Raw genomic sequence first — 15,415 nt, 5'->3', positions numbered from 1 at the left:
CTCCAGGCCAAAGCAGCTCAATGAGCACATTCAGGGAGCACCACCTACAGACCACAGTCACACCCCCACCATCAGAGCTTTGTATTGACCCACTTTGTAACAATGTATCTAAAGTAAGACTGACAACAATAACAACAACAGCTAACCAGGCTGAAGGCTTAAGGTGCACTGGAAGGGGGCTGAGTAACACCCCTTCTGGTGTGCCATTCTCTCAATGCCCCTTCATGGGACATCCTACCATTACCCCTATTTTCCAAATTATGAAGCCTAGGTCCAGAGAGTTGCTTGCCCAAAGTCATTATCAAGTTAATGATTAAAGCAAGGTTTTAATCCACTCCTACAGATGAGCAGATGGAGGCCAGTTAGCCTCCCCTCCGGGACCCTGTTTATTGGACCTGTTTGTTAGATCAAGATCTAATTCAAAGCAAGCCCCAGACCCAGGAGCCAGGGTCCTTGCGTGTGGCTCTTGTTGCTCATCATCTGTCTGATGCAGAGCACACTCAGAGGGACGAATTATCATCACTGAACGTCCAAATGAACGGGTGGATGTTTTCAAGGTGCTCAGGGTCTGCTCTCAGCCTGTCTGAATTCGTAGGCTTCATTAATTTGCTTTAAAAAGAGAAGTCATGATTGGTGAAAGACTAAATGGTCTTTCATTCTCCAAACAAGTCCTTAAAGGGGTGTCATGTAGACTTACTTGGAGAGTCTGGGGGATTGAAAATGATTAGAGGGTCAGACAGAAGCAGAAGAGCAGCAAGCAGAGGAGACCCAGCTGCAGGGCGGACCCAGCTGCAGGGCCTCAGGGGAGTGGACCAAGTGGGTTCTACTCTTGCCAGTGTTCCAGGGCCTCTCCCGTCGTCCTTGGAGGTGTCTGTGTGCCTCAAGACCAGCAGAGGCTTTCACAGGAAGAAGGAGGGAGCAAGATCTGCAGGACCCTCCAGAGTGTTGCCATGGCAACTCAACTGACAGCTAATGTTCTGTTCTTACTTCCAAACACTGAAACAAGCTAAAAATATTAATATATTGCACTGTATCATTTAATAATCAGAGTGTAGGTTTTTTGCTATGTCGTTTGTAAGATTAGGGGCAGATGTTCTGAGAGGAGGGAGGGGAGGAAACGTGTCTCGAATTATTCTCTGTGCTTCAACCCCCCCCCCCCCCCAGGCACCTGATTTCAGAACATCACTTGGCCTTACCAAAGTTTCCCTGTGAAGTTAAAAATGCATTTTCTAAAATTACACAGGAACTCCAGCGCAGCATTTAGACACAGAGTGAAATTGAACACAGGGTGGCTCTGATCTACCTTCAATTTTCTAAGGACAAAGGAGTGGTTGCTGAGGCAATTTCATTTGACCCCTGAAGGAAAGCAGCGTGAGGTAGTTCTTGAGGTCACTGGTAGCTGCACATAATGCCTAGAAGCAGCTCTGGATTGCATCTCTCGACATTCACACATGCCACATTTCATTGGCAAATCAAGTTGCACAAATTAATTTAGTTTCCACCCTTCATGTTGACAAGCAGCACTGAACATCAATCAGGATGTAAGAGAGGCTCCCAGAGTTTGTAGGAAATGGCTCCAGCAGCCATGGGACTATTATACTAGACCATTTTGGTTTACTTTCACAAAATACCTGATGCATGCTAACTTTATCAAGACAAGAGGTTTTTTTGTCTCACAGTTTTGGAGATTCAAGGTCTGAATCAGAGGGCCCCATTTGTTTGGCCTCTGGTGAGGGCCTAATGGTACACAGTGTCACAATGGTGGATGTATATGTGGGAGGAAGAGATGAGGTCACAAAAAAGGAAGCCAGAGAGAAACTCAGGGACTGGACACTCTCTTATAAAAACACTCTCTCATGAGAATTACTTTAGCCCTTTCCCAAGATAGTCCCCCAATGACCTAAGGACATCTTACTCACCCACCTCTTAAAAGTCCACCACCTCCACATCAGGACACTGAGGTCCAAGCTTCCAGCGTATGGACCTTAGGAGGCACAGGATGTCCAAACTGCATGAGGGGTATTGCTCAGACCATTTAAAATATCACAAACAGCAGGATTGCTTGTTTGACAGCCCATTTCCAATCCAAAACGCTTTATATAATTTTGAAAGGACAAAAGAGACAGGTGCATCCTTGACTTGCTAACATTTATTCAATATTCTTTGAAATTAGCAAGAATCAGAAGAAGCACATATCAATCAAATACAGCCACAAAAAATGTCTTGGATATAAATAAAGATGCACTATGAGAAATACTCACTACAGAAGGAACCAGTACTCTCTTACATCTACTACCTCTTAGCAACAAATAACTCAGAACATAAATTTAATTTACTCACGATATAAAAACCTTGACTTTCAAAAGGAAAAATATGGATCAAAACCAATCGTAAATTGCCTCGCTAGGCCCGCTCGTTACGTATGATTTCAAGGCCAAGTTCAACGACTGTTACGAAAAAGACAACTTGAAAGAATGTTTCTGCAGAGTTCAGTGAAACAGAGCAGAAGTCACTTACCCATGCACAGAGTAAGGCAAAGGCTAATGTCATCCAGGTTAGGAATAATAAATTGAACTAGCTTCTTTTTCACAAAACAAACATTTCAGACTTCTTTTTAAGTAACGGGTATACTGTATTATGCATCATATTCTACTTTACATGATTTTCCTACCTCTACTCAAAAAGCCAGCACTCACATGTCAAAAAGAAACTTCTCCTCGCTTAGACTTATTCTGTAACAACCACAGAAATTCATCTGGGCTTTGCGGTAGTCTCTACCATGAAAAGAGCACACACAAGGAGAAGTCTACGGTTTAGAGCTGAGAGTACATTAAAACGTAGTCTATGGAGTTCACAAATTCGTTTTTTAAAATATTTTTTCAAACTAAAAGCTGCAGAAAATTAGTTCTTCGATATTCTACTGAAAACTCTTGAGCAGCTAACGTTTTTAAATTTCTTAAGCTTTTGTTTTTCTTAAAAATATTTAAATGAGTGTAGTATCTCATCTTTTTGAAAAATAATCCCCCCAAAAAAGATTACAAATCTTTTGTTTTAATCAGTGTGACCAAGGGTTTGTCGTCGGGACTGTAATCCTCATAGGCGATGGGGGTCACGTCGTACATCGCGGGTCGGGATTTCTTTCCAAACCTGAAATTAAAGAGAGGGCATTCTGATGAGACAAATATTGGACTCCAAGTCCTATTAAGGGCAAATGGTGAGAATAAAAGATTCAAGAATCAAATGGAACTGTCGAAGTGCTCTAAAAATATATTCTTCAGCCAGTACAGAAACTTAAGACACCCTGATATTAAAACTGAAAAAGTGTAAATGGTAGTCTTTGGAGCAGGAGGGAGAAAACGCAAATTTCACAGAGCGTGGAGCCCAAGTGAATGGTGAAGCTTCCAGGTTGCACCCTGGCAGAGCAGCAGCCAGCCAGGACAGCTCTACAATAGGTTTTAAGAAAACGTGTATTGATTTGTTTTTCTCTTCCAAGACCCATAAATATTTGGAGAGGCAGGTTTATTTTACATCCACATTAGTGCCTGGAATACAGAATAGCTGGACAGGCTCCCCGGGACAGGCTGTGGGGGTGGTGTCAGGGAACAGACAGCCTCTCCCGGGGGGAGTTTGGGGGAACAAGCTGCGAAGGCTCTCAGAGCCCAGCAGGAGGGCAGAGGGAGGAAATGACCTAAAATACGAGGTGTTTGCCCACAGACTGCCAGGATGGCCATCCAATCCCACCCACCTATTACTCCCAGACCCTCCTGCTTTGCACACCCACAAGCCACTGCTTTTCTCTGAGCACAAAGCCACCGTCCCAACAGATTTGTATATAGCAAAATCCCCCTTGACAGCCAACTGACGCCCAGAAGCCAGAGGAGTCAGAATCCAAGTTCAGAACTCCCTGCCAAGCCAGTCTTAGGGTGGCAATTATTAAAATAAAGCAAATTCAACTTCTGGGTGGTCGCTTCCCATTCAGGACCTCACCTTCCTAAGCCTCGGGAGTAAAACATGACTTAAGCAGTCTTCCATATGAACACGCCCCCCCCTCCCCTTGCTCCTTTTTATAGACCACATTTTTTTTTTAACTCTTTCAAATACATCAGGGCTCATTTAAAAAGGAATTTTTCCAAAACTCTTAAATTTTAAAAAGGTTATTAGGATGGAGCCCTTAGGAATTAAAGGCTTATTTACTGTGACTTCTCTTTTCTCTTGTCTTCCTATTTCTCCCTTTGCTATCTTTCGAAAGTCCTTCTCCTCTGTATGGAGAAGAGAGGAAGGTGGAGTGGCAAGGAGAAAACAGTGCATGCTTCACGAGATCTTCTAGTTTTTTGTTTGTTTCTTTCTTTCTTTTGGTACCTGGGATTGAACTCAGGGGCACTCAGCCACTGAGCCATAGCCCCAGCCCTATTTTGTTTTTTATTTAGAGACAGGATTTCACTGAGTTGCTTAGTGCCTTGCTGCGGCTGAGGCTGGCTTTGAACTCGTGATCTTCCTGTCTCAGCCTCCCAAGCTGCTGGGATTACAGGCATGTGCCACTGTGCCCTGCATGACCTTCTAGTTTTAAACCTCCATCTAGGTTACCCTAGTCACTCAAGAGGGATTAGCTTTCAAGGGTGCGGTGGCCTAACCCGGCCAGGTGGAGGCCAGGGTTAAGGTTAAAGCACTCTGTCCCAAGAACCCCGACAGCTGTCACTGCATTATTAAGAGGGACTTAAAAAATGTGAAGTCTCACTGAAGATCCATGACTGTGCCTGCACAGAGGAAGCTGGCTCAGCCCTCAGGTGCTGATCTGAACTGAATGAAGCTTGTGTAATCAGAACAGGGAAAGCGGCAGAGTAAAGCTCACTGTATCCCATGCTTCTCTGCAAGTCTGAAAATGTCAAAAGCTCCTATTTAAGGTGCAAATATCTTGACAATCTTTTACATATCATTGCTAGATAAATTGGTCATAATAGTGATATTTTAGAAAAAAAAAATCCAGCAACCCAGTGACTGCTCTTCATATCCTAGCCTTGTAGCCATGGGATTGTTCACTGTGAGAACTCTGATGTGAGCAAGGAATCCTGTTAACTAGTTGATTAGTAAAAGAGCTGGCTGATAGGAAAAGTGCAAGCAACTTAATAAGTCAAACATATCTTTTAAAAACCTCCTTCTATATGATTTCACAGTTTGAAGAACCTGTTTTCTCAAAAAATCTAGAAAATTCGAGCCTCTGCTTTATGCCACTCATTTGCCAGTGATAGTTCAAAGGACATGGACTGAATGTTGCCATGGACCCAAAGGCAGGTGTGAGGATGGGTGTCTCAGATTCACCAAGTTTGATAAAGCACTTCCTGAACCCGCTTCGGAGAGGGCCATTTGCTCACCCACGTATGTTTAAAGTAGACCACAAGGAAGCATCCTTTGTGTCCAGGCTGGTTTATGTGGCCATGTGGCATGGGGCATGTTAACACCAATCAGAATGGGTCATAAAGTATAATGCTGACTACAACAGGAACCTGGGCAAAGTAAGCAAACAGCCCCAGGACTAGAGAAAGAGACAGCCCTGGAGCTCTACTTCAACTTCCTGGTTTGCGAGAGCCCGTGCAGATTCCTTGGGTGAGTCGCGGAGGTCTCTATTGGAAGTGCAGAATCTGCCACGTGGAAGCTAAAACAGTTTGCTTTACAGAAACACTGGAGCTTTTTAACACCCAGTAAACTGAGGCAAGACTTTTCTGGAATCTCACAGCTCTCACAGCGGTAGGCTCCCACTTGGTGATAAATGTATGTGTGTTCACATCCATGCTGAAAATGCTAACAGCTTTTTATATCTTCCATCTTAGAATTGGGAGGACGTTAAAAATCAGCTAACCCTTGTAAAATTCCATTTTAAATTCTCAGGCACGAAACCAATGTAAAAGGTTGCCTATTTTATTGCAAGACTTTTTATAAGACTGCTCTTTTTTTTTTTTAAATGACATACTTTTTTCCTTATCTGGAAGGTATATTTTAATTGTAAAACTATAAATTGGAAACTAGAGAAAATTATAATGTAGAGTAACCAGATTCTAGCCTTTTGCCTATTTTTAAATAAAGTTTTATTGGAACACAGTCAAGCCATTCATACCGTCTCTGGCTGCTTTCGCATTACACAGGTAAAGTGCAGTAGTCACAGCAGAGCCAGCTGGACTGCAGAGTCCAAGCTGTGGTGTGGGCCTCTGAGGAAGACCCCCGGAATTACCCTTAGTCCATCTCTCCAAAGGACCTGGTGTGGACATTGTGTGCATTATTCTTTAGTCTGTCTATCTCTTGACCCTATATCCTTTCAACTCCCTTGGCAAATACGTATTGAACGTCTCCGAAAGTGACACATAGACTATTTATTACATATTCTGACAAAACTGAGAGAAGACTACACACTGTAACTGGGGGTTATACTCAACGTTCTGTGTGATGTTCCTATGATATGGTAGCTCATATCCCACGACCCAACCATGACACTTGGGAATGTCTACTTGAGGGATTTTAAAAAGATGAAAATGAATTGACACCCCCCCCCCCTCCTCCTGGAAAACAGCCCATTGGCCCTGATCCCCTGGTGGCTGTGTCCACACCTCCTCCCTTGGCCCCATGAGGGTTCACGCATCAGGCACTGTTCTGGGCACTCATTCAGCACCACCTCCCATGTCTCATTTTCACTGATGGATCTTCTCATCTTGCTGTCACAGCAACTCTGTGAGGTGAGCACATACCATCTGTGCCACTTCACAGATGAGGAAGTGGAAGCTTGGGGATAATCTCAAGGTCACAGTCCTTGCGGAAGTGGAGCTATGTAGCTCCTGAGCCTGGGTTCTGAACACTTCCTTGAAGCCTTCATGCATGTGAGGGCCTTAAACTGCAGCTCTCACTTTTGCTGCTCCTGACAAGCTCATGTGCTGCAGGGTGTAAAGGCATCTGCTTCAGATCAGCACACCTGCTTTGATCCTGGCTTCCTCACAAACTGAGACCCTGTGTATACTGCACTGCTCTGCTGAGCTCAGACTCTTTTCGCATATGTAGGGAACTGAAGAAACACACGACCTAGGATTCTTGTGAAACTCCTGAAAATGTGCATGATAGTGTAGACTGTGTCTGGCCGACGGAAAGCTCTCAGTCAATGTTGGCCAACACAGAGGCACTAACAGAAGTCTCAGCCCAGCAGTAACAGTAACACAGACACACCTCAAACATGGTGACCAGTCTTGCATGCCTATTTCTCTAAAGAAACAAAAGATATTGCCACAAGTTATAAGCCAGATCAGAGTGTCCGTTCCTCTTGTTCACAGTCCCCCAAAGTCAGGAGCTAAAAGGATACAGCAGAGAATGTCAGGTAGATCTCAATTTGGGAAAGGCTGAAATCAGAAGGTTTCGCGCTCTTTGGGGGAAAGTGAACATGTCCCTTCCTAGTTCTCCTTTTTCTGTTTTTCATGATCAGACACCTCTAGCACATAGAGCAGTAAGCAGTCGGCCACTGAGATGTGACCTCAGTGTCAGACTGTGGAGAGCCACGGCCTTGCTCCTACTGCTCAGCTGCAGACCCTGTCTTGTCTGTGTGTAAGCAAAGCAGCTGTGGGACAGATGGCTCTTGGTAAGAGAGAGAGAGAAAAAAATGAGAGAGAAAGAGAGAGAGAGAGAGAGAGATCCTTCTGACATCAGAATCACCAGGCACAGCCAGAGTATCTTGTGAGTGTCATAGGTGACCCACTCAGAATGCATCTCGTGTGTCCTCTAGGCTGCAATCAATCCAACTCACTATCACCTCTAGGCTTGTGGTAGGAGACATCCCATGAAATGGACATTAGCCACAGGCCATTGCTAGAAACTAGGGAGACAGTAACATCAAAGAGGCTGAGATTCTGCCAAGGCTCTTCTAGGATTTCCAAGAAGAGAGAGCAAAGAAGCCCAAGGAGCCAGACACCCAGCCATGACCTCTCTACAGGCAGACTGCTGAAATGCTGTTGTGCTGAGTGAACGTTTAGCAAAGATTTCCTAAATTCCAGATACTTGGGAAAGTATTATTTTAATGCATCTGCGGTCACGGATGCATGTAGAAGCATGCTGATTAGAAACCATGCCTTAAACATTTTTGACAAACATTGGCACCATGTAAGAGCTGGGTTCTATCAATGCTTTCAAGTCTATTCTTTCTTTCAATCGTATTCAGGTAACTATCTTCCCAGTGGGCTATACAGGCAATATGTTCCAATGCATCCATCTTGAACTATTCTGGGTCTGAAATAAAATACTCCTCCACGGCAGCCCTGAAGGATTTTAGTTGCACGGGCCTTGGGGATTGGAGGGAATCTGATTTCTTGGGTCTCCCAACACATCAAATAAAGCAGCCATGGATTCTGATCCCTCCTGGTGAACCAAGCTCCTCCAGGAACAGAAAGGAGAGAGAAGACTCTTGAACATCAAGGGAACATGTCAATTCTCCATTCCTTTCTGCATTCTCTGCTTCTGGTTCAGTGATACTGCAAATACATCCCAGAGTCACGTACTGAGCTGGTGTCCTGGGATGAATCTACCTCTCAAACGGCTTGAAGCACATAACCCTAACCCTGAACTGAGATCATGCATTCATTTCAGCCCTCAAATTTTAGCAAAGTTTACTATGTGCCAGGACTTGTTGGAGCCATAGAAAGAAAAACCACAGGAAAGACTTCTGGACTGCATGCTTGATATTGCTCCATCAGTGAACAGGGACCACGGCTTACTTCAACAAACAAGTTTGTGGTTAATTTTGAAATGAACATTCTTTGCAAAACATCAGTAAAATGTAGCTTATTTTTTAGCATCATATAGTAGATTTAGAGAAGTAAATATAGGATTCTCTATATATTCTGTGACATTTGTAATTCAATGTGACTGCCACAGTTTTTTTCTGTGCAGGTGGGGAACTCTATTTGTGGAAGGTTACATGATCTGTCTGGAATATAGAGTCATGGAATGGAGTCGTTAATGCCACACTTCAGGCACCTGGACTAAATTTCTCCTGTGACACCCTACCAACCCTTGACTCCTCCAGAAAAGCAGGCTGCATTATGTGAGCACTAAGTGCAGCATGTAGCTGTTTATCCTTATTTTTGTGGGTCTTTAAATCAAAGGGAACCATTTATGTCCATGTGGACTATTTTAAGAGCAACATAAAGGCATTCCAGAAAGAAATCGTCAAAAAAATGTTCCAATAAACAGAGATTAAGAATCAGATATGTGTAGTCAGGGACCAGTACAAGGTAAATGAATGGAGCATTCAAAGCTAGGGGCAGATGAAGAAAGGCTTGCTCATGAAGAGGTCCTGACACGCCCCCAGCACCACGCTGAACGTGTTTTACCCTTTAACACCCTCTCTGTGGATGGGAAGTGCTGTGCCCAGCACCCGGGACAACGGTGCGACCGCGCTGCCCGCACTGGCTGCTCACCTGGCGTGCCGGATGGAGGCGATGGCGCTGCTGAAGTCGCTGTCGATGCTGCGGCAGTTGTAGAACTCCTCATAGGCCGGCCGCGAAGAGCCCTGGTACTCGATGCGGCTGATGCGGCAGATGCCCACGATCAGGATGATCAGCATCAGGACGAAGGCGACGCAGAGGGCGCCGATGATGATGTAGAGGGAGTGCCGCGGCATGTTGGTGAGGCTCTCGGCCATGTGCCCGGACTTCCACTGGAGGTCTGAGGGCGGAAAGAGCAAAGAGTGGGATAAATGGGACCCGCGGGATGTGGGGGTCTTCCCCACCCGTGCATCAGTAACAACTCTGCAGGAAGAATTGATTTCTGAGAATAATCCACATCAAGGGCTAATACCATTAATGCATAAAGACCTCTTCTAACTCACCTCAGAAAAATAGGCAAAGGATATAAAGAGGAAACCACCAAAGAAATTTTTAAAAGGAAAATTGTTCAGCTTTATAATTACTCTAAAAAATGCAAATCCTCGGTCTGGCATGGTGGCACACACCTATAATCTCAGTAGCTCAGGAGTCTGAGGCAGAAGGATCACAAGTTCAAACCCAGCCCAGGCAACTTAATGAGACCCTGTCTCTAATAAAATATTTAAAAGGGCTGGGGATGTGGCTCAGTGGTTAAGTGCACCTGGGTTCAATCCCTGGAACAACAATAAAAAAAAATGTAATTCCCATTCCAGCTCCAAACATCATTTTAAAATTATGAAAACCACAGTTGGCACAGAAATGGAGATTGCAAACTGAACTGTAACCCTTCTTGGACTCACTGAATGCTTTAACCCAGATATCTCCGCTTTAGAATTTATGTTGCAGAAATAACCCTGGAAATGCACAAGCCCTGTGTGCAAGAACATTTATCTTAGCACCACAAATTTTAAATGTAGTTGATCATCACACATTTGGAAAAATGCTCAAAAAATAATCACAGAGACCCATGTACTTACGACTCAGGGTTAATAGATGTTAATGTTTTATCATTTTTGCTTTTGATACACACACACACACACACACACACAAATTACAGGTATCACTAAAGGTCCCCCACATTTGCATTTCCTCTCCACCCACCAAACCCCCGAATATTTAGGAAACAACCTAAATATTCAACTATAGGTGAAATGGAAAGACACTTCATTAAACAGCAGAAGAGAAAAGAATGCCCCAAAGCAAGACCTACTCACAGAGCATAACTGGGCAATGGCACTAAGTGGAGGCCTCCACCTACACACTGGGAGGCTCAGCCAGAGGGAGGACCATGGAAAACAGTTTGCTTCCCACTGTGGACTAAGCTCCTCAGCAACACCTCACTGAGCCAGAACCCCCACGAGATGTGTAATTCTCCCTCCCCTTTCTGCAGAGAGGAGGCCGGGGAAGCTGGCACCCCTCTGGGATAAGTGTTTGGAGGCAGATCTGGGGGTCACTGCACAGTGATCACTGGAAGGCCTGATGACAAAAGATGTTTATATGCTTCCTTATACTTCTCTGTCTTTTCCAAATTTTTAAAAGGAGAATACTGTATTCCTTTTACCATCAAAAAAAAAAAAAAATGAGCTCTGGGTAGAGATGCTCACAAGATTATCTCCCAGTGTAACAGAAAAGATTGTGCTCCTTGGGACCACACCCTCCTTGTTTTCAATCCCAATTCCAAACAATTGACCTCCCTGAACCTGTTTCTTCATTTGTAAGATGAAAATAACAATGCAGATTTCGCTGGCCTGCTGTGAGCATAGGTTAGAAAACATGTTAAAAAAAAAAAAGAAGAAGAAGAAGAAGGGGTATGGTAGGTGAACTCCGAGGAGGAGGAGAAGCTGAGACGCCAGAAGGGGGAGGACAGGAGAGCATGCTGACCTCCACTGCAGATGCTCTGAGCTGAGGACAATGGAGCACTAGTTACCTGTGTGCTTCCTCAAAGCTCCGAACTGTATCAACAGGAGAAAATGAAAGGACAGGATGAATTTGCTGTGGTTGGCACTGGTTGTCAAATCGTGCCTGTTTACAGACGTGCACACGAGTGGAAACTCTAGCTAAGGTGAATGGGATTTGAAAGGAAGTTTTGCTAATTAGAAAGAGCTGGGTTCAACCAAAGAAAAGCTGAGTTCCTTTGGGAAAGAGGAGGACTTCTCAGTTTTATTCACCTTGTCACCACTGTCACCACCCTTCCAGGCCACCATTTGCATGGTATCTGGATACAGGATTCACAGATGATGGGAACAGGAGTGAGCTGCCTTCCCATGAAATCCCCAGGACTCTTCTCACTCTTCTATTTTCAGTGAGAGTATTGGTGGCCTCTGGATACCCAGTCCCTCATCCTAACTACGTCTTCAGTGATGATGGAGCCAGAATCAGCTATTCTTGATCTTGAAAAGTTGTAGCCTGAGGAATTACTCAGAAAGATACCCAAACACAGGGCCAGGCCTGCAGACCCATTTCCTAGAAGCTTAAAAGTAAAATAGCCCATGTATTTGTCTTGGATGCTTCTAGAATGTTTGGGAAAAGTGGATGAATGAAGTGGCTTCTGACTTTGCATCCAGATCCTCTGATTTCTGAGTATTTTACTGAGACCTGTGAAGCCTGATTTTGCCATTCAAGTCTGCCTGCCAAGCTCAGGAGGTGACTCCAGGAGCTTAGGGAGACTAAATGACCATTAGACCATTTACTGCTCCATCTGAGCCAGCTCATACACAGGCACACGGAGAAACATAAATCACAACAAGTAAACAATCTTGGTGGAAGGGAATAGGTGTTTTGTAAAACCAGCACCAAGGCTCAACCCCCAAATCGGCAGCCCTTTCATTTGGCAATACCTGGCGCACAAGAGACGGCTCACTTTTCTGGCTGAGAAAGTAAGCGTGATTCACTTGATTTCCAAGTGTTATAACATTCCCTAAAAAATTCTGCTGCAGGCTGCAGTCCAAAGCTCACTGGAGTATGTTATAACATACATTTAGCATCAACACGAGGGCGGCCAGGACAGTTTCTACTCCAATGTGTAGAGTGCCCAGATCTGGTCACCAGGGAGGATCATAAGAGTCCTTGATGAGTTCCTAGGGCCTATGTGTACGCTTTATGTAAACAACTTACATGTCATGTTGGTCATGTAAACACAGTGAGTCCACAACCACGTGGGCCCCACTGCAAAACACCGCCATGCGGGATCACGAGCTCCATGCAGCACTGAGTTCCAGGTCTGACGAGCTGCCTACGCTGTTTGTGTTTCTCTCCATCTGCTCCATTCCCCAAATCCCCGTGTTCCAAGCTATTTGGACTTTGGGGAAAAGTTTAGCAAAATTTCATCTAAAGCCTCTGCACTTGTCCCTCCACTGTCCTCTTCTTTAAATTAGATTCCACTTTACTGTCATCTAAAACTTTTCTGATGGAAATGAAGCTGCCCACCCTGCAGGCTAACCAGTTTAGTAGCCAATACGTGCAAGAAACCCAGTACCTTCTCTCTGTCCCAGAGGCAGCAAATTTATCGGCACCAGGTGGTTACAAATGCCATCTCCCAGCCCAGGTGCCTTTCTCGCAAGTCATCGTTTTGCTGCATCCTGGGAGTTCAATCGCATGAGTCATTTACTATGCTGGCTGCAACTGAGCCCCTGGAAAGATCCTGAACCAGAATGCGCAGAATGAGATGCTCTCACGGGCCCCAGCAGGTGCGTGACTGAGAACACACATGCATGAGCTGTTTGGGGAAAAACGTAGCAAACAGAGTCTGAGGGATCATTTGCATTTTTGTTTAAACTAAATGTGTTTGAGATGTTGTACTTCTCAAAGTGCTTTTGCATTTAACATTTCAGTTGGCCTCAAACAATCACCTGTATCTAGGTAGAAGCTAGACTCAGAGAAGCTGCTTGAGGTGAATCAGTCAGTAGCAAGCTGAATAAAACTGCATCTGGGGGCTGGGATGTGGCTCAGTGATAGAGCACTTGCCTAGCATGTGTGAGGCACTGGGTTGGATTCTCAGCACCACATATAAACAAATAAAATAAAGTTCCATCAACAATTTAAAAAAATGCATCTGCTGAAGACCTCCACTCCACCAAAATAGACTTCAATTGACCTTATATTCATTCTAAATACATCTCCCACGTCTATGTTTTGAATTTACCTTGGTGAAGGTAGGTAGACTAGTTTGCCCATCTAAGTTATTTAAAACACAGTGAAAGTACACGAGAGCATTTTGTGATGATGTCACTTTGTAGATATCTAACTGTCCAGAACAACTGCAAGGATGGATTTCAAATTCCATTATGTCTTCCACAGCTAAAGGGTATTTGTACAATAAAGTAAATGAAATTAAAAAAAAAAATAGCAACCTTGTTTAATTTTCAGAAGAGGAATGCACAGAAAAGGGAAGGGAAGGACTAGATTTTCTCCTTCACAGAGATCCATTCACCAAACATGCACAAATTAAACACTTATGATGTGCTGGGGATCAGAGCAGGGAAGCATGGCTCTAAGGGCACCAGGCTTTTGAGGGATACAGAGATCAATCAAATGATCACAAAATCAATGTACAATTGTGCTGAGTCGGTGAGGGGCAAGCTGTGCAGAGGCATGGCAGAGGACCAGGGGTGCTCATCTAATTTAACATCAAGAGCATTTGCACCAGGGGCTTCCAGGTGGCAGGGCGCTGAGGGTGAGTGGGCACTGACCAGGGATGGGGAAGAGCGAAGTGAAGGTGACCCCAGGCAGAGCCCCAGAAGCAGCCCAGGCCCTCGGGAGCAGAGCAGAGCACAGCAGGGGAAACGGCCTGGAAGGAGGGACCAAGGGGGAGGGACACACAGAGGAGGGGTGCCTCCTGGAGGGGAAGGCAGTCCCCAACAGTCCAGTGGGCAACAGATTGGCCCTTGGTCTTCAGCGACTGCAGGAGTTGAACAGAGCTTGAACCAGCAGGGAGGGAGGGCCCGAGTGTTCAGAGCTGCACTCTGAAAGGATCCTTCTGGCTGCATGTGAGACCAGGTTTTAGGGGCAAGAACAGGAGCCAGTCTGGGGCAGAGCTGGGGTGGCCTGGATGGGGTGGGGGATGATCAGAGAGGCACTGAGCGGGCGTGCTGTGTTAGAGGTGGAATTAACTAGATCAAACACAGCTCTTGTAGGGGAGAGAAAGCAGCACTAAGCCCTGGTGTCCTAGCTTGTGTCACAGAGGAGCTGTGACATGCCTTCAAGGCACCCCAGTGGTGAAGCCAGATGGTGGTGCTGGGATGTTTAGGTCGCAGTGTTGGTTAACAGTTGACATTTACTGACTTCAATATGCTGAATGCTATCCTAAGTGTTTGAGGTGTTAACTCATTTATTCCTCTTATAAAGCCAAGAGGGAGCCAGCGTTACTCCCTACGCTTTACACAGGAAGCAACCGAGATTCTAGGTGAGGAGGTAACTTGCTCAGGGTCACTCACATAGCAAGTGGTAGAACCCGGGAATAAACCCAAGTGATTTGATTCTAAAGTTTTACTCTTCAATCAATAGCAGTGTTTTCCAAACTACAGATTATCCAAATCAGTGCATTGGGGGTCAAACCTACCTTTGTCAAAAATTGGTAGGTTGTATAAACATTGATTAATTTCTGGCTTCTCTATTCTGTGCCGAGAACACAGGGGTGTTCTCGGCAAGAGACAAGAAAGTATCTTCAATAAATGGTGCCAGTAAAATTGAATACACACACACACACACACACACACACACCCATATATATGTTTATATCTCACATATATTTACACATACATTACATATACATGTCTTTATGTGTGTATATATAAAATATATTTAGAAGAATAAAATTAGATCGTTTCTTCTCACCATATACAATAATCAACTCAAAATGTATCAAAGACCTATGTGTGAAATCTGAAACTATGAAATTATTACAAAAAAACATAGGGAAATCTTCATGGCATTGGTGTGACAATGATTATTGAGATAAGACCCCAGAG

At 44.6% G+C, this 15,415-nt stretch overlaps 1 protein-coding gene across 1 annotated transcript in view; it reads right to left on the bottom strand.

Annotated features, from left to right (window-relative positions):
* Window positions 1-2,980: 2,980 nt before the first annotated feature.
* The window catches only part of Dner (delta/notch like EGF repeat containing), a 291,214-nt gene continuing 278,779 nt past the window's right edge, over window positions 2,981-15,415 (bottom strand). Inside the window, exons 12-13 of the mRNA XM_027942023.2 lie at window positions 9,444-9,690; window positions 2,981-3,147 (exon numbers count right to left, since the gene is read on the bottom strand). Of these exons, the coding sequence (XP_027797824.2) occupies window positions 3,036-3,147; window positions 9,444-9,690 (359 nt within the window). The 3' untranslated portion in view covers window positions 2,981-3,035. The remainder of the gene's footprint in view (window positions 3,148-9,443; window positions 9,691-15,415) is intronic.

Source organism: Marmota flaviventris, chromosome 11, assembly GCF_047511675.1.
Source record: "Marmota flaviventris isolate mMarFla1 chromosome 11, mMarFla1.hap1, whole genome shotgun sequence".
In the NCBI taxonomy this organism is placed as follows: domain Eukaryota; kingdom Metazoa; phylum Chordata; class Mammalia; order Rodentia; family Sciuridae; genus Marmota; species Marmota flaviventris.
The sequence above is the reverse complement of the archived record's forward strand: the minus strand, read 5'-3'. Positions and strand labels throughout refer to the sequence as shown.